General features: G+C 41.0%; 1 protein-coding gene across 2 annotated transcripts in view; it reads right to left on the reverse strand.

The window, feature by feature from the left end:
- Positions 1-982: 982 nt before the first annotated feature.
- The window catches only part of impact (impact RWD domain protein), a 47,565-nt gene continuing 29,115 nt past the window's right edge, over positions 983-19,432 (reverse strand). Inside the window, exons 8-11 of one of the 2 annotated variants that reach the window (XM_063013193.1) lie at positions 18,833-18,906; positions 15,546-15,636; positions 8,644-8,778; positions 983-2,404 (exon numbers count right to left, since the gene is read on the reverse strand). In XM_063013193.1, coding sequence (XP_062869263.1) covers positions 2,345-2,404; positions 8,644-8,778; positions 15,546-15,636; positions 18,833-18,906 — 360 coding nt within the window. In that variant the 3' untranslated portion in view covers positions 983-2,344. Of the gene's footprint in view, positions 2,405-8,643; positions 8,779-15,545; positions 15,637-16,606; positions 17,069-18,148; positions 18,341-18,832; positions 18,907-19,432 lie in introns of those variants that run through there. The other variant, XR_010015147.1, reaches the window with a different exon arrangement.

Here is a 19,432-nt window from a genome sequence, read left to right on the forward strand (position 1 = left end):
CATCAATCAGCCAGCAGTCGTAATTGCACCAGTCATGGGAGAGAGAGTCCCCATCCGGCTTAGTCCCGCCCAAATCTGAACAACAGGCCAATCGTTGTTCATATGGCCGCTCAGCCTCAGCTGGCAAGACAGAGCTGAGATTCGATACGATGTATTCGAGATCCCAGCTCTGGTTCCAGCGTGTGTTTGTACCGCTGCGCCACCTGAGCGGCCCAAAAGTGGGTGTTCCTGAGGTTCCTGAGTGCTGAGACCTTCGCCTGTCTGTGATCGGTCCCAACTTATCAGAAGCCTCCCTGTGTCCCCGCTTAGGGAAGCTTATTCGGTGGATTTGCTTTTAAGCTGGTGGCTGTGATGGTAGCAGTGTGGCTCTGATAATGTAATAACCCAATAACCTCTGGCCATCTCTGCAGTGACTGGTTCGGAAGGAGGTGTGAATGGGTGAAGGTGGCGCTTTAACTCTTCTGCTCAGCTGAGAATGAGTATGTTCATTGAATTGGAAGGAGAACAGTGTTCCGAATCACATACTACTGTAATACAGTTATTCAAATCAGTACTTAGTAGTTTTAGGTTAAGCTTCCTATTATTATAAATGAATTATAACGAAGGCCCTACCTAACTCATGGCTGTGACAATCGCGTCTCGGACCGTGAAATGAGTCATTTCCTGTGAAATACGCAATTTGCTGTGAAATTCAAAATATAAGGTTTGTTTTAAGTGATTTAACACTTTAAATTCGCATAGTGTATGAAATATAAGGTGCAATATCAAGTGTCCTAGCAATCAAACAGCGATTAAGTTAGTGTAACAGACTTTTATGTGGTGTAGTGTGCTGCTAATGTTTGATGTGTGTGTTTAAGTATTGAGTGAATTTTGTTCTTTTGGGAATTTCATAGTCAATGAAAAGTGTGCTTCTCTACACACATGATCATCTCTCTGTAGTCTGTGCTTAAAAGAACAAGCCAGTAAAGTATTTTGCTCCCGATAGTTTGTCTCTGTACAGTTTATTTGTTACTTTATAAACTCAGCAAACACTAAAGGCGCTCAGTTAATTTAGCAATCGGTTAGAAATCATGTTTTACACTTTTTGGTTACATTCATGACAGGAACGGTAGTTACTCATTACACAAGATTCATCAGTTCACAAGATTATATCAAACACAGTCATGGACAATTTAGGGTCATCAGTTCACCTCACTTGCATGTCTTTGGACTGTGGAAGGAAACCGGAGCACTCGGAGTAAACCCAGGCAGACACTGGGAGAACATGCAAACTCCACACAAAAAGGACCCGGACCGCCCCACCTGGGGATCGAACCCAGGACCTTCGTGCTGTGAGGTGACAGTGCTACCCACTTAGCCACCGCGCTGCCGTTAGACAAAATGTCCAAGATGTCGAAGTGTAAAGCTGCTAAACACACGACTCGAGTAACTGAGTTTGGAAAACTTCCAACTGATTATGTGGGGGTCAAAACACGGACGAGTATTTTCGTCTTTCATTTTCATCATTTAGCAGACGCTTTTTATCCAAAGCGACTTACACGATGAGCAATTGAGGGTTAAGGGCCTTGCTCAGGGACCCAACAGTGGCAACTTTGTGGTGGCGGGGCTTGAACCGGCAATCTTCTCATTGCTAGTCCAGTACCTTGACCACTGAGCTATCACTGGCCCTTTCACTGACCTATCACTGGCCCACTGGTCTTTCACTCGTTAAAGTAGGCTGTGCTGTGTGTTGTAGCTTCCATTTATTCTATCATTCAGTTTAAGACTGTACTTTAATGACAGCCATGAAATGTGGCTTTAAAAATTCATAAAATCTTTGATTTTTGAAAAATGAGGTCTGTGAAATTAAGCAGGTTTCCCTGTGAATTAAGTAAGGCCCTAATTATAACAGAAAGGATGTGGTTATGCATAGCAAAGCAGCACAGCAGTCATCATTCAAAATGTCTTAAAGAAATTCATTAAGCTGTTTATATCTTGGAGTCTTTAGATATTTTAACATTCAGATTGTGTCACAAAAGGCACATTTTTAATTGTTACCTAATTTTAATTTCAAGATGACAGTTTTGAGAGTGCAAATCTAAAATTACAAACTCAAGTACAAACATTTTTAGTCATTTTAATGCTGAAAAAGCCATGAAAATTCATGACTGACATCGACTTCGGCCCGGCGAATTAAACCTGTTTGATGTCCATTAACAATGCAAAGCCAGCCGAGTCCTCGTCGGAGTGCTCCACGCGACCGAGAGCTCTCCTCCTGCTTTGTACTAAGATTAACCTCCTTATCCACTAGCACCTGCATGTTGACACGATCTACCCCGAGACTGATCAGTACACACAGCCGACTTCATTTCATCTTCTTGCCTCTGGGCTTTTTGCTTTTTCCTCCAGGTTTTGATGCTTCATCCTGAGGGGAGACGAAAATAAAAGGTTTAAGATCCAAGAGGACGTGTATGAGCTGGAATAAGTTATATCACAGCTGACGGCTTCCATATTTCTACCAAACAACTTTACATATGGGTAAATATTTAAAATATGGAGGAGGTAAAATATCTGCTTGTTCTTATGGCTCTTAGGCACTTAATGAGATTGTAAATTGTTTTATTATTCCTGTTTTTTTTATATATATACAAAGCTTTTTAGATTTTTCCATTGTAATCCCTGTGGATCAGTCTAGTGGTGCAGTTAAACAAGCTCTATTCATATAGGCACAGAGAAGTGACCAGCTGTAGTTAATTAATCACCAGCTAGAAATAAAGAAATCACTACATGTATGTTGTATATGTATATTTAACCTGGCAAATTGTTACATTAAAAAAAATCACAATAAACTATGTAATGACTACATTTTTTTCCTATTTTATTTCTGCATTTTCTCTCATTTTCTCCCAATTTAGTGTAGTCAAATTGTCTTCCATTGCTGGGGATCCCCGATTGCAGGTATATTGGTGCGCATGCCTTCTCCGACCCATGCGCAGCCCTTAGCGGAACCCTTTTTCACCCATGCACTCTGCACGGGTGCCTCTCTATCTGCTAACCAGGGTCCTTACACAGCGTTTGAAGACCCCACCCACATAGTGGGTGACCCCATTCCCGCCCTAGCAGAGACGTGTCTCCTGCAGGCACTGCCAATTATGCCCGCTAAATGGCGCCCAGCCGACCGGTGGCAACGCCAAATTTCAAACCAGGGAGTTCAGAATCTCTGCGCTGGTGTGCTAGTGGAATATCCCTTTGCACCAAGTTGGCACCATAACTACATTTTTTTAAATTTCATTTGGACAAATGTGCTTTAATTTTTCAGTCACAAGCTACAGAACATTTCCTATTTGTCTGAAAGATGGAAGAACAGCCAACAGCATCTTTAAGCTGGTACTTGTATTTGGGCGTCGCCACGGCGGATCTGGTCCGCATACCAGACTTGGCACAGATTTTACGCTGGGTGCCCTTCCTTACACAATCACCTTATTTCTATTCAGGCTTGGGACTGGCATAAAGAGTGCATCGATAAATGCACCTTCCAATGGCTAGGCTGTTTCGGCCACCCCTTCTTGGACACTAGTCAACTATGTCAATGCAGACGCCAGACTGGCCGATAGCACAGCTGAGATTTGAACCCTGGATCCCCAGATCTTAGCAGTGATGAGCTACCATACTTTATTGCCTTTACTGCAGCGCTAAACTAGTGGCCCTCATTGTTTCATGTTTTTATTTTGTCTAATTCTTATAAGCAGATTAGACATTGTCTAAAACGTGCTTGTGATTATGTTTCCAAAATTATGCCTGATTTGGTTCTTCAGATGTTTTTACCTTATTTGCAAGAACAATAAAAAATTTTAATCATGGTACAGACATGCCATTGTTTGAGCTCTACTGCTCAAACAACACAAACATGGCAGACTCCTTTGCTTAATAACTAGCATTTTTAAATAAAATGTCTGCAGGAAAAAACTACTACCTTGTAACTACTGGCGCCAAAACTCTATCCTGTACACCGTTAAAATGATTGTTACATTTTTGGCTCTGTATGTTATAGTTGCTCTGCACGCTGTGTGTTGTGCTCCACTTGTTCAATCAGCTGCAAACTGTGTAATTGGTGGTGTGAATAAGTTCATGGAAGGTAAAGGTCACATTTACATGAAGGTCAAGGTCACTGTGGGCAGTCCATAACAGCAAACAGTTGATAAATTAAACTGAAAACATGACATGACAAGTCCATCAGCATATATTAGAAACGGGATAAATTGTCATGGTTTCATTTAATACTGTGGGGCTGAATCTGTGCCACCAGAGAGTAAATTAAATGTTGAAATACCAGTTCATTATTCTGATTCATTATTTACACGTGTGTTTGGAAATGTAGGGACTATAACAGTGAGGAAGCACTCATTATAGATGTACTAAGATCTTGGCAATAATGCTTTATTTATTAATTATGTTATAGAAGTACAAGGCAGATTAAATGCAGCACTTATGTAAAGTGTTTCACTTTTCAGCTGTTTCAAGTATTTTAGACAGACTTGAAAATGGGCTGGTCTAAGTGATAATTATAATAATTATAATTCTAATTTTTTAATTCTCCTTTATTATACAATGTTTTCAAATACTCAAAATAGCAAAAAGTAAGGATTCCCTTTCAAGTAAATTAAAACAACATTTAATAATACTAGTAGTTAGATAGTAGTTATTTTGATCGGTGGCTAAGTGGGTAGCACTGCCGCCTCACAGCAAGAAGGTCCTGGTTTTGATCCCTAGGTGGGGCGGTCCGGGTCCTTTCTGTGTGGAGTTTGCATGTTCTCCCCGTGTCTGCGTGGTTTTTCTCCGGGTGCTCCAGTTTCCTCCCACAGAGTTTCCTCCAAAGACGTGCATGTGAGGTGAATTGGTGACACTAGAATTGTCCAGGACTGTGTTTGATGTAAACTTGTGAACTGATGAATCTTGTGTAATGAGTAACTACCGTTCCTGTCATGAATGTAACCAAAGTGTAAAACATGACATTAAAATCCTAATAAACAAACAAACTTAATGCCTGTATAAACAGAGCGATTCTGATTAGAAAGTAAAGAAACAGCGGCATCTTTGAATATCCTATGCTGGAATAAAATTGTTGTCTGGATGGTCAGATCAGAATCAGAATCAGAATCACTTTATTTCGCCAGGTATGCTACACATACGAGGAATTTGCTTTGGTGATACACACAATTATACACACAATAGTCCACATAGTAGTACAAACAATACACATATTAGTACAGATAATTACACATGTATGACATGTAACATAGAACATATTTAACAGACCCGACAGCACACGGACTGTTAACCAGTATTTACCAACATTTGCCCAAGAGAACAACTTTGGTTAAAAAGTGTTACAGCTCTGGGGAAAAAGCTGTTAGCGTGTCTGGATGTGTTCGTTTTTATCGTCCTGGGTCTTCTGCCAGATGGAAGAGTCGGAAAAAGGTGATGTCCAGGATGAGAGGGGTCTGCTGTAATTTTGCCGGCACGCTTCAGCACTCTGCTGTTGTAAATGTCCTGAAGCGTTGGCAGACTACAGCCAATGATCCTCTCCGCTGTCTTGATTATACACTGGAGTTTGGCTCGTTCATGTGATGTTGAGGAACCAAACCAAATGGTGATGGATGATGTAAGGATGGACTCTATTATTGCTGTGAAGAACTGGATCAGCAGACTCTGTGGCAGGTTGAATTTCTTCAGCTGTCTCAGGAAGAACATTCTCTGCTGAGCCCTCCTGGTGATGGAGGTCCCTGAATAAGGTGGTGCCCAGGAACTTAAGTGACTCCACCACTAAGACCATAGAGCCATTAATTGTGAGGGGGTGTAAGGAGGGTGCATTGCACCTGAAATCCACCACCATCTCTACAGTCTTTTGTGTGTTGATCAGCAGGTGGTTGTCGCTGCACCAGGAGACCAACTGCTCGACCTCCTTTCTGTAGGCAGACTCGTCACCATCGGTTATGAGGCCCACCACAGTGGTGTCATCAGCAAACTTAAGGATCTTTACACCTGGTTCCTTAGAAACACAGTCATTGGTATGAAGACTGAAGAGAAGGGGTGAAAGCACACAGCCTTGTGGTACACCAGTACTTAGGTTCCGCTGGTCTGAAATGTGTTTTCCTAGCCGTACCTGCTGTGTCCTATTTGTCAGAAAGATGTAATTGGTATAAGAAGCACCAAAACACTGCGTGCCTTTAATTCTTATCTGCTGAAACATGACTGACACTGTGCACAGTCAGATGAGCTTAAAGGCTGGCAGGAAAGTAAAGCCTTAGCTTTAAAAACAGCACCTTCAGGTTTGTTGTTGATCACATAAGCATGGTTTCTTTCTAGCTGAGAATTTGCTCCCACTTCTTTCTCATTCTGATTACTAGAACAGCACGGTGCCAAAAATCTCCTCCCGGACCGGCCTTTTAAAACGACCACGAAATTACTAATGAGTTCATTTAAAGCCTTTATTTAAAATAAGCTCCGAGTTTGTTTGTTAAGCAGATTTCTGCCATGTTTGGTAAAATGAGTCACTCATTTCATCCGCACAGCACGTCCGTAATGATATTCAGCATCTGTGCGTGACATAAGAACCGCATTTGCTTTATGCATATGGAACAAAACTGTCGTGCTGGCATAGTTCTGTCGTCGTCGTAATTACCACGTCATCAGTCACCAGTCGTTATAATCACCGTTCATTGTTTGGAACATTCTGCCATCATAAATGCATTGTAATCACGGTTATACAATTACTAATTCACTTCAGTTTTAATTATTATCATCAAGCTTAATGTTCACACTGAAACTCCTAAAACTACGAGAAAAGCTACAACCACTTCAGTATAACTGCCATTCTTGGTAAAGATAGATGAAGGTTATAAAAGGTCTAAGGATAATTTAATATATCAAAACATCCAGCCATCGGGCTAATACCGTTAAAGAAAACGTCCTCCAGAACACTGAGGTAGCAGTTCACCTTCGAACACAACAATGACCCGAAGCTTCCAGCCAATCCAACACTAAATTGCCTTTGATTCGAGTGTCTGAATGTCCTTAAGTAAACCCCATCAAACATTTCTAGTAAGACCTAAAGATAGCAGTTTACAGTCTGAAGGAGCTTGGGAGGATCTGCCATGACGTATGGTATAAACTGCCCAAATCCACATGTGCAAAGCTTGCAGTGGCATATCAGATAAGGAGCTGCAATTGCTGCATATACTGGAAGCATACAATCCAAGTTTATACACCTGTTAGTAATGGATGTGGCTGAAATGAAATGGAATTGATTGCACTCGTGTGATGTCTCCTTTTAGAAAAATAATGCGCATCTCTTTACTCATGTTTAAATACCGCCTGCATTTCAGTGTTGCGATGACAGGCGGAAGAAAAGCGTAGGATTTTACAACTGCACTCTATTCAACGTGTGGGCGCTATGCAAATTACAAACACAAGCACATTGTCCAGGTTTATGCTTTCAGCTCGGTGCTTTGTGTCCCAGCTTTTAGGTTTGAGTTTTTGTTCCCTGTAGCTACGCTCAGACTGGCTTTTTGGAGACTGTGACGTGAGTAATGTGAAAGAGTGAAAGAGAAGCGATGCCAGATTTTGCAGTAGGTGTGATGCTCTCGTTCAGTGCTAACCAGCCGATCTCGCCTGATTAACAGAAACAGAAACAGCTCTGAATGCATTGTGTGTAGAGCAAAGTAATCATTAACATTAAGGGTGCACATCTCAGTGATCCCAGTGAAAACCCACTAAACCCCTCATCACCCCTGTAACCATGGCAATCCTGGTGCCGCTCAAACGTCCACATTTGCAGAGAAATGAAAGGAAAGCAAACAACAAACAAATGCCAGGCACAAGTCGAGCCTCTGTGTAAACCTAATCTTCTTACACCCTGAATTTCATCATAGGCGTCACCTTAAAGCGGCATTTAATACCATAGATACCTACTTAAGAGTTCAGCAAATATACAGCTCCTTTATGTACACAAAGATCCCAAAATATTTATATATTTATTTATTAGGATTTTAAAGTCATATTTTACACACCTCTGTTACCTTCATGACAGAAACGGTAGTTACATTACACAGGATTCATCAGTTCACAAGTTTAATATCAAACACTCGTGGACATTTTTGTATCTCCAATTCACCTCACTTGCACGTCTTTGGACTGTGGGAGGAAACCGGAGCCCTGGAAGAAACCCACACAGACACGGGGAGAACATACAAACTCTACTCAGAATGGACCCAGACCGCCCTACCTGGGGATCGAACCCAGGAACTTCTTGCTGTGATTAGTCAAAATTTTAAAGTCATGAAATTTTTTTTTATTTTTATAAACTGCTTGATGCTGGTCAGGGTCGCCATGGATACGGTTCCGGTCTTGTCCAGGAAACACTGGGTGCAAGGCAAAAATACACTGGACAGGGCGGCAATTCATTGCAGGGCTTCGACCATTCTCTCCCCCTCAGACATTACCAATCATGTCTGTTTAGACACCCGAATGGTCAATAGGACCACTGACATTTAACCAAGATTTCAGCAGTGGTGAGCTATATACTGTATGTAATATATAATATATAATATACAGTATCGCCTGCATGTCATGTTGTGCATATGTGTATAGTAACTACAGTCTCACCGCAGTTTCTGCGTAACCCTCCTGGATGAGGATGTTCCTGGCGCAGTTGTTGATGTGTTTGAAACGGTCCGGGCCGAGCAGGATGCCGCCGTACCATCGTGACACCACCACAAGCACATTCCTCACATCCAGAATCTGCAGGCACATATATAAACATTAAATCAGGGTTTTTCAAACATTTTGTCCATGATTTTTTCATGACCCAGGCTACACATACAATACATCTTACTCTGAATGCTTACTGAAACACAGAACAAAATATACTTCATTCATGAGAAGATTGGGTCTGTCTGCTCTGTAAAATCATTCCTGTTTAAGTGCCTGTTAACTATTACTTTTTCTGTTTCCCATCCAAGGGTTGCAGGTTTTAAAAACCCTGCGCTAAACCATCAAACATTAAATCTTTATTCCTCTGAATGCCTCTTCATGAACAGGTCAGAGAGTAACAGGTTTGGCTTATGCTCATAGGTACAGGTATACAGGTATACAGTTTGGGGAAGCAAGCATTAAAGCATGTTTGCTGTGGCTCTTTACAAGTGTTGTTTAACCTGCTAAAATCCACCAACAAGCTAGCGGGGACAAATGTAGTTTGTTTATTAGGATTTTAACATCATGTTTTACACGGTAGTTACTCATTACACAAGATTCATCAGTTCACAAGTTTGACATCAAACACAGTCATGGACAATTTTGTATCTCCAGTTCACCTCACTTGCATGTGTTTGGACTGTGGGAGGAAACCGGAGCACCTGGAGGAAACCCACACAGACACGGGAAGAACATGCAAACTCCACAAAGAAAGGACCCGGACCGCTTCACCTGGGGATCGAACCCAGGACTCTCATGCTATGACGCGACAGTGCTAGCCACAAATGTAGTAACTTTTTTGTATATGACAACATTTCTGGAATACTAATGGCTGCAAATGGACACCAGTGTTACTAATGTATGACCTGTAATGTAAAACCTTTGAACATTTAGCTTCAGTTTTATTGACTTCAGTGTTATTGGGTTAGAGCATGTAAAATCTCAGTCATAAAGGCTCACATTGTATATGTCATTATGTCATACAGTATGTGGGTATAAATGTACTTACATGTGTTATAGTTTTAATATAACAAAACAGCTTTTTTGGCTCGAATATGTTCTCTCTCGCACGTATGCATCACCCATTTTTGTTTCACTACAATCCATTTTTCAATTTTTTTGATTCAATTTCTTCCACAGTTCTTTGGAAAGTTCAGCTTGTACAATGTTTTCTTCACTTATCTTGCTTGTTTTTCTACAATCAATTCTTCTGTTTGCTTGCAGTGCTCATTCTAGCCCTGTAGCTTATATTGCCTCAGGTCATAATCGCTTTGTTCTGCTGTTCTTAACATTTTATAGCATTCATTCTTTGGCATTTCTGAGTTTGCGCTCAATATTTTACTATAAACACTTTCACACATACCTACTCTTTTACAGAGCACTGTGCTGTGGTCATCTTCTTTTTGATACAACCAAGCATGTTATATTAATAGATTTAATTATTGATACAGAATGTGTGGTATGTCAGAAGCATTAGTCATCAAAACTTGTAGATTCAGCTATTTCAGAAGCACTGACTGCAATTTCCACAGACAAACATCCTCCACAGAACACAGTGTAATGAAAAAAGCTGTTCTAAAGAGCTCCATGACTTTTCAATACAGCACTTTCGTTGGATGCCACATTTCCAATTACTCAAAAATGTCTGCTGTCACTCTGACGCAGTGGAAATGCATTCTCTGAGGAATATTGTTTCGCCATCTGGAAGTCTGATGGAGAATCTGGGTTTAGCAGATGTCAGAAAAACGCTACAGTTTACTGGTTTGCCAGGTTTGGTGTGAGGGAATTCATTGGCAGCACAAAGCCCTGACCTCAACCCCATCAAGGACTTCAACCGTGAACCAGACCGTGCTATAAAACAACGGTACGACGGTTCATTCGGTATACCGACTTTGACTCCTCGTATAATATGGAATTTTCATATACCGCCATACCGTAGCACAGTTAATTTTTAACAGCTGTAAGCTTCAATAGGACGCAAATCATATAATATTGTTCACCGCTAAAAGTGCTATGGAGAGTTGTACAGATTAGATACAGCTCACTTGTTAATCAGGTAGCGTTAGCATAACAGTGTTAACAGACGAGAGAGGTTTTCTCGATATGGTGGGAAAAAATAAACAAAAACAACAAAGAAATGAGCTGTCGGCAATTTAGAAGTTTTGTTTTTGTTCAGACACAGATAAAAACACTATATACTGTACGGATTAAAACACTATACCGTTTGGTTTGTCGGGTTGTTGCAAAAAAGCAACCGGTGGAGCGACGTTCCTACCAGGGTGAAAATACTTCAGTTTAATTGTTATACTAACATTATACCAACAAAACAGAAGCAAGCTGGAAGTGTAGAATTATAGTAATCGACCTTTCTACAACAGACCTGTAATCATGTTATACAATCAGTGGAGTCGTACCTCAGTATAACGGTATAACTGTTCACTTCATCAGTGGTTGCACCGGTTTCATGCATACTGATTCCATCATATACTGTGTCATTTTGTGCGGCCAAGCAAAGCTTATATAGTAGTCAGTACTCAAAACCTTCATTATATACATGGTGAAATTAAAACCTTTTATATTCTATGTACTTATAAAAAGTCCCAGTACATAAAGTTACATATAAAAAGTCCCAGTCATACAAAAAAATAAAACATACCGTAATATACCATGAAACCATTAGAATCTTACAAAATACCATGATACAATTTTTTGGTCATACCGCCCAGCAATATGCCCAACGTTCCTACTGCTATTGTGACTGAATAAAAGTGAGTCCCAAGGTTTGTTCCATCTAGCCTTTGGAAAAAAAAACAGGCTGTTTTTAAACAAATTAACAATTATTTGTGTATGTCACTCATTAAGCACTATCGTGTAAAATAAGTGGACAGTGGTGTATCCCAAAACATCCCAAAATGCATAGAACAGAAACAGGACTGATTTCTGTCCAGATCCATTTTCAGTCCTACACATATCTCCTATCTCACTTTACATTGCCCAGAACTGAAAGTTAAACAACATTATATTTGTAATTATTATAATAAATAAATATATAGATATGAGAGGATTTATTAAAATGCTGCCAGAAAGGAAATGACCCATTTCAAAGCAAATCGACGACCAATAGTAAAAAGCACATTTCCATTTTAGAATCTGCAATCTGCAGTGAAGCTGTCATGCATAAGCAATTCATCATGGTGGAAAAAAAAGTGCCTGGAAGAACTTCCATTCCAGCTGCAGATACAGTACATATATAGTCATTATATAGAACGTAATAACTACATTATGATAATACAAGACTGGACCAAAGCCATTTGTTTTCTTGTTCATGTTTATAGTGTACATCAGCAGATTCAGCACAATCACTGCAAATGAGAAACATGGAACATGTGAAATAAAGTAGCTTTGTAAGAACCTTATTCATTTTTAGTCGGGTGCACAAGATGGTTTGTGACTCCTCGTGAAGAAAACCTTCCCCTGCTTTAAGGGCCGCAGAAGGAGGAAGGTCTGTGCTCCAGAACATCTTACAAAAATTCACTGATGTTTAAGCTTTCAGGTGGCACAGCAGTCTATTACGCTAGCCCAGCACCACTGAGATCCGGGTTTGAACCTTAGTAGAGAAGGAGGGGGGTGTTGGGTTGGCTGCAGTTGATTGGAGCCCTGTCCAGAGTATTCGTGCATTGTGCTCAGTGTTTCCTGTGTAAGCGGTCCGGCTGTGAAGCGGTTGATAAAAATGAAATGAATTGTGTTTGAATCTGGTGATTGGAGAGGTCATGTATGGTGGTTTCCATCCTTCTGCTCATCAAACTGCTCTGAAATATTCAGACCTCCTGGCTTTTTGCACACTTTTATTGTGTTGTAGATTTAATTTTAAACTGATATATTCACCTTAAACAACAAAGATGTTTAGACCTTTTTCTGTGGCACTCCTCAGGTGCATCCTGCTAGCTTTAATGATCCTTAATGATCATCTGCTCACCTGTTGTAATTTAAATTGATTGGACTTAATTTGGAAAGGAACAAAGCTGCTTACAGAGAGACTGGTAACAATGGAAGGATAAACTGATGAATTCAGTGAAATATATGAATTTAACTATAGAAACTTCTTCCAGAGTAGAAGCAAACCCAAAGACTAATTGTTTCATGACAATGACTCAAAGCATACAGGCAAAACAAACAGATCTCTGAATGTCTTTGACTGGCCCAGCAAAAGCACAGACTTAAACCTTCTCAAGCATCTATAGCACATGTGTCAAATCCGGCCTGCCACGTCATTTTATGTGGCCCGCGAGAGCTTAAAAGATGTATGATTGTCTTAAAATACATCGTACCTAAACGATTTTGTGACCTGCTAAGTGACTGCCCCCACCACTAGATGTCAGTATTTCTACATCAGCGTTTAACTGAGGCAGTTTTCCAACAAGTGGTGTTGAGAAATATCTACAAATAATCCCAAAATGTGCAAGAGGAGAAAATTGAAGCAGAAGGAGAAAATTTAATGAAAGATGGAAAGTGAAAACAAGTTTGTGCTTTAAGAAGAGAAACCGGTACGTCTCTTGTGTTATGAGAAGGCGACTGCAATCACAGCAGGATACGTTACAATCGGCCCTTTGAGGGCCACCATAATGCAGATGTGGCCCTCGGTGAAAAGTTTGACACCCCTGATCTATAGAGAGACCTGAAGATGGTAGATCACAGACGCTTGCCATTCTATCTGACATAGCTTGAGAGGATCTGCCATGAAGAGTAGGGTAAACTGCCCAAAATCAAGTGTGCAAAGCTTGTAGAGATGTATTACAGCTGGGTACCTCTATAACAAACTCCTATAAAGACTCCTCCACTCTACATAACAGCAGATGTTGTTGTTTAAAAGCATCATTTGGCTTCCATTGCCAATTCCATTTGTTGGGCATGTGAAGAGACCCATCTTCACAGCTGTGACCGCCTCCACTCTTTTGGGAAGGCTTCGTACTGAATGTTGTATTGTGTTTGTGGGTGATTAAGCTCATTCTGTAGAAAGACCATTTGTGAGGCCAAGCACTGCTTTGGACCAGAAGGCCTGGCTCAGAATCACCGCTCCAATTCATCCCAAAGGTGTTGAATGTAATAATGCTTAAAGCTTAAATCATTTTAAATGCACCAATCGGTTGTTACTATTATAACCCAACTGAGTACGGCACTCAAGGCAAAAGCTGTAGGAACTGAATATATGTGGCGGACTGTGGGGATTCGTTCCAATAACTAAAATGCAGCCAAATAGAAATAACGACCACCAGTCGTACAGAACACATTTACATTTCAGCTCTGCTGGCAGTCACATATCTGTCCTGAATCAGTAATGCTGAAGCATTTCATCATGTTGTCAATACACAACTTTAATAATTCATCCTCGTCCTAAGAGTGCAAGTGGGGTGTTAAATCTTAGGGCATCGAGTGTTATCACTGCTAAATAAATGAATAAAATTCATAAATAATGTGTATTTGATGAAACGCTAACTGTCACCTGCCTGTATGAGCTGTCAGTCACATTTGAAACCCCCCTCGGAGCCTGGCTTGGCAGAATACCGGAGAGACAGCGGTCTGTGCCATCTGCATACTCTAATAAAAGAAAACTGAACACTCATCTGTACAAAGCATCGCATCCAGTTCTATGAATAGAAAACATGTGAGCTTGTGAGAGGAAGTTCAGGTCAGAAGAAGCTGGTCTGAAGCGCCGAATGAAAAGCGGGTGAGAAGTTTATTACCCTAACGTGATAGAAGATTGGCCGTGAAGCGTACTGCAGCAACAGTGTAATAAATAATGACACTGCACCAACACGACGGAACGTCACACTGCTAATGAAGTCGTTCACAATTCCTCGTTTCTCAATAAATGAATAAAAAAAGTGCTGAAAAAATGCTCAGCCTGGTCAGGTTTGAGCACAAACTGGCACGAATGAAAGTGAAATTTGGCTTTGATTAAGATGGTACATCGATTTCACACCCTCTCCTGCAAGTCCCGGATGAGTACACAGGGAACCAGTGAGATAAGACAGCAGTTTACGGAGGTGCCATGCACCCATGTGAGATAATCATTCGCCATCTCCAAGATGTCTGTGGGGTCAGCGTTCGGGAAACTCGACTGGAAATGAAGCTGAACTTGCCTCAGTCATATTTCAGTTCAGTCCAGGTTTACTTAACGCTGTAGATGCCAAGAAATGACAGTATAAAACCATATGAGAAGCTTCTACAAATGCATCAGACGCTATTATAAATTACATTTACATTACATTACATTTTCAGCATTTAGCAGACGCTTTTATCCAAAGCGACTTACAGTCTAAGCAATTGAGGGTTAAGAGCCTTGCTGCTCAAAGGCCCAACGGTGGCAACCTGGCAGTGGTGGTGTTTGAACCAGCGACCTTCCGCTTACTAGTCCAGTACCTTAACCGCTAGGCTACAACAGGAACAAAATTAATGTGAATCCATTCGTTTTAGAAACATGCTCAGCCAGGGTTCTTATTTAATTCCTTCATTTTCCAATTCATGCTAAAGAAACGTGCCCTGTACTACTGCCAACATGCCATCTAAACTTAAAACAAAGTGTCCTGCACTTGTATTCTTCACAAGACGCTCTATCTTGCTAGTGATTGCACCGACCCTAATACTGCACCCTCTGATCCAATATCCTGACCCCGATTACGTTTCCCAGGATCAAGCGTTATATATAGAACCTGGAATGAAAGTTTACGGGAGATCTTCAGCAGCACAAGTCCAATCAATAATCTGACCGTCTCGAACATTCAAACTTTAACAGCCTCACACATAGAGAAACGAACCTGGAGGAGATGGAGCAGTCTTCCACCAGCGGCAGTCTCGCCGTCGTCCTCACAGTCCTGCAGGAACGTGTTTTTGTCCTCACAGTATATCCTGTTGGAATCACAGCGGAGGGAAAAGCAATCAGGAAACTGTGCCGTGTTCTTCTGCTCCAGTCGCTGTTATAATGAGACTTAATGGATCAGCCTGTATTGATCGGTGCTGTCCACTATAATGCTGAACTCTACTGTAGTTTAGGGATGATTGTGGGTTTTCTTCACAACCCACCCACAGCAAAAGACCAATTTTTCACATACTGTTTAGTGTGTGCAGTCAAACTAGCCCTGTTTATATGGGCGAAGAAAAGTCACTAGCTGTTGACAAGTACTAGGAGGCCTTGCCCCAAAATCAGATGATGTTATACAACCTTTGAAACCACCAAATTATTAATCGTTTGTATACACTGATCAGCCATGACATTAAAACCACCTCTTTGTTTCTACACACACTGTCCACTTTATCAGCTCCACTTACCATATAGAAGCACTTTGTAGTTCTACAATTACTGACTGTAGTTCATCAGTTTCCCTATATACCTTTTGTTTTTTTTTTACCTCTGGTTTCACTCAGTTCTTCAATGGTCAGGACCCCCACAGGGGTATTATTTAGGTGGTGGATCATTCTCAGCACTGCAGTGACACTGACATGGTGGTGGTGTGTTAGTGTGTGTTGTGCTGGTATGAGTGGATCAGACACAGCAGCGCTGCTGGAGTTTTTAAATACCGTGTCCACTCACTGTCCACTCTATTAGACACTCCTACCCAGTCGGTCCACCTTGTAGATGTAAAGTCAGAGACGATCGCTCATCTATTGCTGCTGTTTGAGTTGTTCATCTTGTAGATCTTCATCAGGGGTCACACGGGGCGCTGTTGGCTGGATATTTTTGGCTGGTGGACTATTCTCAGTCCAGCACTGACAGCATTGCTGTGTCTGATCCACTCATACCAGCACAACACACACTAACACACCACCACCACCACGTCAGTGTCATTGCAGTGCTGAGAATGATCAGCACAATTCTTATCAATAAAGACTTGCTTTATTTTTTATTAATAAATACTTTTACTAAATGTGATTGCAGGAATGAATTTTCACTCTAAGCCTTACTAAAGTCGAGCACTGATGTGGGGTGATAGTGTTTGATGAGATTGTGTTTTTTAAATATTTTTTTAATGCATCCCAAAATGAGTGCATTAAATTCACCACAGAACACTACTACAATACAACAGGGAGATTTTATTTAGGTTTTCAAGTCCCTGGAAAGCAAGAAAAAAAGGAGATCCAGGCTTTACGGATGACTGTGACCTGTGCTAGGATGTCGGAGGAAAGGTTACTAAATATTAATAGAGCGCCGGGCTGAGCTGACGTGTGACTGGCTCTGGTAACGGCTCGATGCTCAGCCTCATGCTTATAATCTTCTGATCTGAGAAATGTGATGTGACTGGACAGGACTGCGTTTGATTAGATCCAGGCTTGTGTGCCCTTTCTGAAAAAAAAAAAAGAACCCTGTGTAATTTTTACAAGCCTGTGAATCTGAAGTGACACATTTTCTACTGCATTAGAGGGAACATGTTTGCTGACAGGTAAATTGTGTATTCTGCAGGTTTATAGGCACAGAACGACACCCCTGTGCTTTTTACAGCCTGTGTTTCACTATGATGATTCAATTTAGTCCACGGGTTAGAAATCTATTATGCAGAATTGTGCACAATTAATGCAAATAACCAGATCTTTATCTTTATAAGTTTCATGGTTTACAGTGATGTTTACATCTTTGTGACTGTCTTTCTTTTGATTGTGGAAAGAAGAGCCTGCAGGAAAGTCATCTACAGTGAGATGGTGTGATGGGTGCACCCTAATAATCGTATAAGTCCTTGAGTTTCTAACCTTGAGGTTCGAAAAATGTACACACTCACATACATACACCGATCAACCATAACATTAAACCACCTCCTTGTTTCTACACTCACTGTCCATTTTATCAGCTCCACTTACCATCATACCATATAGAAGCACTTTGTAGTTCTACAATTACTGACTGTAGTCCATCTGTTTCTCTGCATGCTTTGTTAGCCCCCTTTCATGCTGTTCTTCAATGGTCAGGACCCCCACAGAACCATCACAGAGCAGGTATTATTTAGGTGGTGGATCATTCTCAGCACTGCAGTGACACTGACATGGTGGTGGTGTGTTGTGCTGGTATGAGTGGATCAGACACAGCAGCGCTGCTGGAGTTTTTAAACACCTCACTGTCACTGCTGGACTGAGAATAGTCCACCAACCAAACACATCCAGCCAACAGCGCCCCTGACCACTGATGAAGGTCTAGAGGATGACCGACTCAAACAGCAGCAATAGATGAGCGATCGTCTCTGACTTTACATCTACAAGGTGGACCAACTAGGTAGGAGTGTCTAATAGAGTGGACAGTGAGTGGACACGGTATTTAAAAACTCCAGCAGCGCTGCTGTGTCTGATCCACTCATACCAGCACAACACACACTCTTTGGTATAGACTAAAGTCTTTGATATACGTAAGTATTTGAGACTATGAAAAAAAACTTACCTAATATGGGAAAGGCATATTTTCTTGTGCATGGGACAGATTCCAAAATACAGCTTACTTGACATGGACATCTTCATTTACTCAGCTTCTAATTAATAAGAAACTTGTTTTTTGGTGGTGGTCCAGTTACATCTGGCCATTCGGAAACAATTTCCTCTTGGGACAAGTTGACAATTTGGGCTTTTTCCAGATCTTCAGTAGAGATGGGATTAGAGAACCAATTATAATCACTAATCAGGAAATTGGAAAGTTAAAATGACAGTAAAGGGACCAAGAACTTTAAAACTTTTTTTAACCACGAAATGTGTCTTAATTATTTACTTAAAGAAAAAGAACCACTGCAGAAACGTTCAACTGTATACTAAGCAGGAAAATGTCCTTGGTTCCAAGACGTGTGAATATGAGTACTGTAACGAGGACCTTGAGTAATTTCAGACTAGATTAGGTCGTGAACAGCGGTAGGACATCATGTATTCAGCACAGCATGATCTGAACATTACATACAGTCTAAATGTCAATATCACCAGGAGGTTCATCTATTCCACATGACAGCTGCCTCTTATCCACAGTACATCATTAGATTTATAGATCCAAACATCCAGCAGCTACTAACATACACAAACACCAACACACAAACCCCACACACACACACAAACCCGTCCACCCAAACCATGTAACACCTACCTGTATGCATATATGTTGTGCGTTGCGCTTGCAATTTTCTTGTTTTCGTAGAGTTTGTCTAACACTCCCTGCACCTGAAACAAACACATCGAAACGTGTCCATCACAGATAGTTCCTAAATCTGTCAATTTATTTCTGTAAACATCAAACAAACTCTGACACAGAATGAAACACTTTGAAATGATGTGGAACACCTTTTCCACCACACACACACACACACACACACACACACACACAACATAATAACCACCTACTTGTTTCTATACTCACTGTCCATTTTATCAGCTCAACTTACCATATAGAAGCACTTTGTAGTTCTACAATTACTGACTGTAGTCCATCTGTTTCTCTGCATGCTTTGTTAGCCCCCTTTCATGCTGTTCTTCAGTGGTCAGGACCCCCACAGGACCACCACAGAGCAGGTATTATTTAGGTGGTGGATCATTCTCAGCACTGCAGTGACACTGACATGGTGGTGGTGTGTTAGTGTGTGTTGTGCTGGTATGAGTGGATCAGACACAGCAGCGCTGCTGGAGTTTTTAAACACCTTGCTGTCACTGCTGGACTGAGAGTAGTCCACCAACCAAAAATACATCCAGC

This window comes from Trichomycterus rosablanca, chromosome 17 (genome assembly GCF_030014385.1).
Source record: "Trichomycterus rosablanca isolate fTriRos1 chromosome 17, fTriRos1.hap1, whole genome shotgun sequence".
NCBI classification, from domain to species: Eukaryota; Metazoa; Chordata; class Actinopteri; order Siluriformes; family Trichomycteridae; genus Trichomycterus; species Trichomycterus rosablanca.